This window comes from Pseudochaenichthys georgianus, chromosome 7 (assembly GCF_902827115.2).
Source record: "Pseudochaenichthys georgianus chromosome 7, fPseGeo1.2, whole genome shotgun sequence".
In the NCBI taxonomy this organism is placed as follows: domain Eukaryota; kingdom Metazoa; phylum Chordata; class Actinopteri; order Perciformes; family Channichthyidae; genus Pseudochaenichthys; species Pseudochaenichthys georgianus.
In genome coordinates, this window is record NC_047509.1 from 40,456,163 (window position 1) to 40,464,490 (window position 8,328).

An 8,328-nucleotide genomic window follows, 5' to 3' on the forward strand; every position below is an offset into this window, starting at 1 on the left:
AAGGTTCATGCGAACTTAGTTCATGATCGCGTTCACACCAAAAAGAGCCGGTACTAAAAGTAGTTCATGCGAACCTTTTAATCCCCTCGAAAGTCCCTGCAAGAGAGCAGGGACTTTCGAGCGGCTCTTTTTTGAGAAAAGAGCTATATTTCTGATTGGCTGGGCGGATTGCAAACCACGCCCCGTAAAACTCCCAAAAAGTTTTGTGAAGCCGCCATTTTATTATCCTCGCATTAGCATTATTAGCATTAGCCCAGCGCAGAAACGCAGAGAGACTAACTTATGGCAACACAAAATAAAACATGGGAGCGGTGGAGATGAGGAGGTGTCGGCGTTCTGGCGATTTACTCGGAAGGCTTCAGTAGAAGCTGCTGGGACTCCCAGCAGCTTCTACTGAAGCCTTCCCCAACTCCGGGGACTTCCGGCCGGGGACTTTGGGCGGCAGTATACGCCGTGAAGTGGTTGGCGGCCTGCCAGTAAACCCAAAGCAGAAGAAGAAGAAGTGACGTCAGCGGCTTCATTTGCCTAATCCTCCCCCAGGGACTTTTTCTGGTGTGAACGCGATCTGTACTTAGTTCATGCGAACTAAAGAGTTCACATGAACTAAGTTCGCATGAACCTTTGTGGGAAAAGTACCGCAGTGTGAACACGGCTATTGCGGCTCGCCACGAGAGTAGCCGATCGCAGCCGGGGGAGGTGTCAAAAAGCTCGTCTTAAGTCGGACAGCTCGGACTCGGAGTCGGCTTGACTGGCTGGGTTTGCAATGGCGGAAATTGCGTTGGCGTTTTTCGTTGCAGATGAAGTGGATGCAATAGAAATGCTCCTCCCTCTTAATGTTTGCAAAACTGATAGGTGGACAGGCTACAAATGGTCAGTCCCTTCAGATCCGCACACATGAAGCTTAATGAGCATGAATTGAACAGACCTGCTGCTGTGTTAATTCTTTAGCTGCCACTTTAAGCTTTATGATGTGTACAACATGGATGTAATTTGATTTAATCTTGCCATTTTAAATGATGTATTCAATAAATAAGGTTAAACCAAATCATTACATTACAATAGATTTTATTTAATGATTTGGTTTAACTTAAAGAGAAACGTTATTGTTATTGCACATATTACAGGTACTGAGACAACGAAATGCAGTTTAGCTTCTAACCAGGTGCAACAAGCAGTGAAGTGGAAAGTAATGTTCACAATCTACAGAATAACATATAGAATGAATTGAATGATGAATAAACAGTGGGGTATGAATACACTAGATATCAGCCTGTGAGCAGTATGAACAGTGTGTATGAATATGCTAAGATATATAAAGTATGAAAACGGTAAGCAGTATAGTATAAAATATATAGATATTAATTTCATGATGATAAACATTGTGGAACAATGATGAAAAATGGGAATGGATGTGGCGACGTAAAACTGACACAAAACAACAACAAACTTTTGCCAGCCAATTGGAGAGTTTCATCAGCAGCACGTGGTAAAAACCACCAATGAGCGCTCAGCTCGAGATACCAGCGAGCCGTTTCCCATCAAGCATTTTGCTTCCGTAGCTCGTGGAGAGCAACTGCGCCAACTCGCCTCGCCTCGCTCTCAAGGCTGCGGGCGTCTTTGTCCCGCGAGATTTCAAAGTCTCATGTGGGCGAGCCTCCAGAGCAAGTCGGACAAAATGACTAACCATCATGCAACGCACTAGCAAGACATTGAACGCAACTACGCAGGTCTGCGCAGGTCTTGCTTGTCTCAAACAAGCCTACTGTCAATACCGTTAGTGGCCAACACCGCCTACTTTAGGCTTCTCTGCAACTCTGCAGAATCCTATGGGTGACATCAAGGACACTACGTCCATTTAAAAAAACACATCATTTTTAATATGAAAAAAGATTTTATTTATCTGTTAGCAACACACCTGCACTTTAGTAGTATCATCGTTTCCTTTAGGCCCTTACTGTTATGCAGCTAATATTTAATAAACAGTAAACAGTTTGTTACATATTGACAAGTTGCCCTTGTGCCATTCAAACAGAGAAATACATACAAGATGAACTGTGACTAATGCAACATCATACAAATGCATTCTATGGAGATGTCCTTGGCTGGAGACCAAACTATAATCCAACATGTGTCCCAGGAGGCTGTCAAACTAGCCTGAATGGAAAATGACAAGAAAAAAATGTGTTATAAATAACTGTACGGCAGTGTAGATTATACACATATAGCTTAAAGATGGTTCAGAGTTTTTTACATCCCGCAAAATGCACAGTACACACAACTTAGTGAGGTGTTATGCTTGATCGTTTAAAGAATTGATTATTTGGTATGATGCAGGAGTCCAGAGGCCTGTACTACGAAGCTGGTTCAACCTAACCTGGATATGTTTGAGTTAGCCGGTTGGCCTAATCCAAAACATATGTGCTCTCGCTAAACTGTCCTACGACGCTGGTTATCAAGTGGATCGCTCAAGCCAGCCGTGTCCTATCTAGTTTAGGTACGTGTTCACATGAACAGGATACCCTCAGGGGTGGTATTTGGAGCATTCGACCAATCACAAACATGGACAAGCGTACTGACAGCGCGTCATACTTCCTGAATGAAAAGTCAACTATAATTAGACAAATATGAAGATGTTAAACTTTAAACATCCATGATTTAAACACTTAATCCAGGATAAAAGCAGACCCGGCGTCCAGGATTTGGGCCCGCTGTTTTAATCAGGGCTGAATACAACATTTTAATTGTTTTATTATTATGCTTATTGTTGTAGGGCTTTGTCCTAATATTTATTTTTGTTTTAAACTATGTTGGTTTATATATTGGTTTAATATAATTTTTTAATTTTGCTATGAAATTCTGAATGAGGCTGCGCGCGAGACTGTTTTTTCGCTGGGTTGAGTCGTGTGGATTTTTGAGTGAGATGCGGCACAGCAGCCTGTCACTTTACTCTTGCTAGGTTAGTTTGGCTATTATCATTTATATTTATCTGCAACAATGGATATCAGGAAGTGGTTCACGAAAGGAATATGGCAACTCAGCGCCATATGCAGGCACATTAGAAGACATCAGTTACGTTACCAACGAGCTAGCAAGCCAGCCAGGGACAAGGGAGGCTGGCAATCAATTCTATTTTGAAGAGAAATTGACTCACAAACTGCTCTGTGCGCAAGCAGACCGCTGCACAGTGCACACGCTCTCTGCCTCGCTCAATCTCTCTCTCTCCCTTTCTCTCTATCGCTCAACCTCACTCCACCTCTCCACCCTGTGTGCGCTCCTCAAGTTTACCTGTGTGCAGGCCCGCCTTAACCTGCCATCAGGCCCTGGGGCTGTTTTGTAGGCCCCCTATTTAAACAACAAATGAAAGTCTTTTATAGCCTCGGCAGGCTCTGTGATCGCACTTCTCCACTCTGCTCTACGTGCGCCTGGTCCTCTCCTCCAGATGAGTGACGTATCGGGCCTCCCTCATGTATCTGTCCGGTTGCCGTTGGCTCCCCTCCACGTAGCAAGTCCTCGTCGTCCTCTCATCTCCTCCAACAGATAATGTCCCTCCTGTCTGTTTTTCCTCTCCCGCTACTCCATCGCTATCAGAACCAGATGGCCTACTTGGCTCCGAGGCCCCTGCGGCCGGCACCGCTACCGCTCGGTACAGAACTCATCTGTCCTTCCTCCTCATCCCTGGCCTACAGGTTTAAAATAATCTGGAAGCTTCGGCATGTTTTGTAATAGCTGCTTGTCTCGAAACTCCTTTTCCCTCAACAATTTCCTTTCCCGAGCGCCACTCTCAAACTTTTTCTTCTCAAACTTTTTCTCCTAAACAACCTTCATCTGTCACTCAATCACTCGCAATTTGAATAAGTCACATGTGAAACATATTCTCATTCTGATTGGCTGTTAAGTGGTGCCCACTGACTGTTACGGAGTCATCTCTGGAATCCATCGATCTGATTGATTAGCGGAGCAAATGATCAAAATACTACGGAGGGAAGATATTTTCGTTTGGATTACTGGTCTCGGGGGAAGCTTGCGAGTGTGTGTGTTTGTGTATTTTTGCGTTTGTGTGTATTGTGTTTGTTTCCCGGGGAAAACCCTCACGAGAAACACCGGCTGTTGTTATGCCTGCTGTGACGTCAAGTTACTCCGTTCTCCGCTTGTAATTATGCCGAAGCTTCAAAGTTGTATTTATCATCTGAATTTGCCGAAACAATTTTAATATTCTGAAAGCCAAGACTTTGTTTATTTGAAATCAGATGAAAACAAACTGTAACGGACCCTGCCGTGTTATCTATGATTACTATACGCCTACCTTTATAATGTCAGCCGGAGGGAGGGGGAGTGAGTGGCGAGTGAGAGCTGTTATCTTCCCTTTACAAGCTTCAAAAATGTATTTATCGTGTGATTTTGGAAATAAAAGTTTCATATTCTGAAAGCCAAGACTTTGTTTATTTAAATGTTTTGTAAAAACATCCGAAATAAAAAACTTTTTTCTTTAATAACATTTTTTTTAAAAACTTTTTTATTGGCTCATGATAGGCCCCTGATCTCCGTAGGCCCCATAAAAGCCACATAGCTGCACCTGCAAGGTGAATACAGCTGGTAAAAGAAAAAGTGTTTGAATGCGTAACAGGTTTATGATATCACTGCTGATAGACACGAGTGGATCTGACTTTAATTACATTTGACTTGAGTGTTTCGTCAACTTAATGTGTTGTTTCAAATAATACTTCTGCATACAGTAGGCCTATGTGACACTGTGAGTGTTGCACGGCCAGATACGGCTCAAGAAGCTAACTCAGATAAGGAGAGATATGATACATTATGAAGTGATATGCCGCGGACTGTACTTAATGTACTCTGATCCGGTTACTTATGTTGTGGCCGATATTTAAGTAAGCTTTCTTAACGCTAATGTTATAATAGTCAGATTGCTCTGAAGATGGAGGTGATATTCTATTAATGTTCACGTTCACACAGTCGGTGATTTTTGCCGGCCGTCTTTCCTGCAACGGCAGCTTTTCTGTATTTCCTTTCTCCTGTAATATGACTTGATCGCTTTAAACTCTGCACACTGAGCTCTGATTGGTCAGCAGGCGGTGCTTTCACTGACTTGAGCTCTTAGCCTGCAACTTAACCTGGTCCGGGGCAGGTTAGCCGCTCAGCATAAGTTACCATGGAGATCTAGCCTGCTAAAAAGAGAACCAGCGTCGTAGGACCGGAAACCCCGAGTTTTCTCTGAAGTTAGTCGGCTAAGCGAAAATCCTGCTTCGTAGTACAGGCCTCTGGTGTGTGTAGGGGTACAGGCTGAGATGTTCAGATGGATATTGTTCAGTGTTCAGACATGGAGTCAGGACGTGGTTAAAGCTAATCAGAAATGTGAACCTGAGGAAGGGTCACCAAATGGTCAATCAAACAAAAAACAGAAATCATCCTCTGCGGCCCATCATTAACCATACTTCTATAAATTGCATAACTCAATATTTATCAGAGGTGGTAGGTAACTACGTACATTTACTCTGTACTCTGTACTGTACTTAAGTACAATTTTGAGATCCTTGTACTTTACTTTAGTATTTTCTACTCGACTACAATTCAGAGGTAAATGGTGTACTTTTACTCCACTACATTTATTTAATACTTTAATACTTTGCAGATTTTGATTAATGATGTGAACTTTAATAAACTCTTAAATCAGACTTTAGTTACACCTGGAGTAAATTCACAAGCTACCCTGCAGTATACAAAGTCATTCAAACGAGCTGCACCTTTACCAGCTTTGAGAACACTTTAATGATCAATAATTATAAAATATATTATTCTGAAATGGACCTGAATGGATCGCCACAATGACTACTTTTAATTTTGCTACTTTAACTATATTTTGATGCTAATACTTTTCAACTTTTACTTGAGTAACATTTTGAATGCAGGACTTTTGTACATCTACTTTTACTCAAGTACAATATCTGAGTACTTCTCCCTCCTCTGATATTTATGTTGCAATGTTATCTCTGATGAAAAATATTCCAACCATGACATTATTATTTTAGGGTAAATAATGTATTGCCATATGCAAATCTGACTTCCAAACTCTGGCCCCCTAACCAGCTCAAGTGTCAGCCCCCATGCTACAATGCACTATATATTCTATATGTTTAATTCCCTCTCCTCACTGCAGCCTCACCTCTTCCGTTGTTGCAGCCCAGACTGCTGGCGTTTCCTATCCGGTCCATCCTGGCTCCGAAGCAGCTCGAGGACCGCTTCCTGGAGCCGATCAGCAGGTCCAGCAGACGGCTCCGCTCACTCTGGCCCCTGCTTGGGCCCTCCGCTGGCACTTGGGATCTCTCTGATGTCAAAGGTTGTTGGGGCCCCTCGTGGTCCAGGTTCCATCCCCGGGGGGCCTGGCTGTTGTCAGGCCTGCTGGTTGGTGTCTTCATAGTCAGCTTCAGAGTCCTCCTGGTCTGCTTCAGCCAGCTTCTCCTCAAAGCGCTGCAGCAAAGACTGGGGGGTGGTACAGTCTCTTTATGTTAAAGTTACACATGCGTGCTTTAACCACTAGGTATCCCTTTCTATCAGCTGTGCACCGTTATGGTGTAAATACAGCCTATCTACCAATTGGATCAAATATAAAAGTCAGCCGAATTAGTGTTGATACTGCAAGGAGACGTATTGTGTGAAAAGAAATCTAAGATGTTGTTTAATTGCCGATATATTTATGATCCACGTCACGTTTTCAGTTTTGGCGGCAGTTCTGTTTGTCTAGAAGTCTTCTCAGCAGTGCTCTATAAATAGAAAACTACGGCAGATATGTAATATTTAATGCAGCCGAACCGTGTATTATAATGTCGTTATGTAATGACTTTCAAAGAAAAAAGCAAGCACACTCGGAATAAAGTATTATTTTATTTCTTTTAAATTTTTCTGATTTCATATTGCATAAACACCAAATCCCAGCATGCATTGCGGCTAAACCATCCAATCATCGAGCTGAGGATCTTGTCTACGTCTGTTTCCGGTATTGTTTATGACGGATGTATTTTGTTATACACACAGTCCTTCATATTTAAATTTACATTTACATTAAGGTATTTCGTGAGGCCTTCTAAAATGTTTTTATATATAACTACGGTTCTAGTTGAAGAGTTTGTAAATTAACATGAAGCCAAGTTGTTGCCTGGCAACGCAATCGCACAACGTCACGTCAGTTAATTCCACAACCGCACACACGGATTAACATCGATTTAACACATTAATGTAGCGTTTGTTTCTGCTAAAAGAGGTGTCGACCAGCTGGGGCAACAAGAAAATCGGCAAAATCGACGTGTGACTATCAAAAAATAAATCATTATTATATTAATATTGACAATAACAACCGACCGTCGTGGTACAGCATTTGCTTGGCATTTCCGGGTATTTGGGCTATGTTAACAATACTGTGTAACTGTCACGTTTGAAGGGACGAAATCGTGACATCTTCACGTCTCCCAGCATGGTAAATCGTCACATGTTCACGTCTTGCCGTGATACCGGGTTGTTCCCATTATAGTAATGTATTTATTGTTAACATTGGCACTTGGCAGTAGTGTTATTTGTTGCATCGAACAGAACAGACACACTCAGTGTTTAGTGATAAGTTAATGGGTGTGGGGAGGGTTCTTACCTTGAGCTGAACCAGGTCACTGTTGGAAGACGACCTCCCCAGTGTGTGAGCACTGACCAGTGTGTGCTGACACAGCAGGGCTAGCAGGCCCCACAGGACCCCCGTCCTCATGATATCCTGCTGCTGCGACTACTGACACAGCCTGCACCGCAACCCTTATATACATGCCAACACACACACACACACACACACACACACACACACACACACACACACACACACACACACACACACACACACACACACACACACACACACACACACACACACACACACACACACACACACACACACACACACACACACACACACACACACACACACACACACACACACACACACACACACACACACACACACACACACACACACACACACACACACACACACACCAGACAGTCAGTGGCTCATCATTTTGAATATCGCCTCAAGTGCATTCTGACACCTCTGCATGATAAGACAGCTGGTCAGATGTCCCTTTAAGTGTCGTTCAGTGGTAGGTGATGCTGTGTGTGTGTGTGTGTGTGTGTGTGTGTGTGTGTGTGTGTGTGTGTGTGTGTGTGTGTGTGTGTGTGTGTGTGTGTGTGTGTGTGTGTGTGTGTGTGTGTGTGTGTGTGTGTGTCTGGCTATCATCACGCTTACCAGCATGCAGTGGCATGACCTCAAGTGCCATG

The 8,328-nt window shown here is 43.2% G+C and overlaps 1 protein-coding gene across 1 annotated transcript; it reads right to left on the bottom strand.

Annotated features, from left to right (window-relative positions):
* Positions 1 to 1,871: 1,871 nt before the first annotated feature.
* Positions 1,872 to 7,801, bottom strand: nppa (natriuretic peptide A). Its single transcript, XM_034087755.1, is given in 4 exon segments — positions 1,872 to 2,154; positions 6,179 to 6,407; positions 6,409 to 6,495; positions 7,655 to 7,801. Coding segments are annotated over 4 exon segments (432 nt in total). The 5' UTR covers positions 7,766 to 7,801; the 3' UTR covers positions 1,872 to 2,149.
* Positions 7,802 to 8,328: the final 527 nt, after the last annotated feature.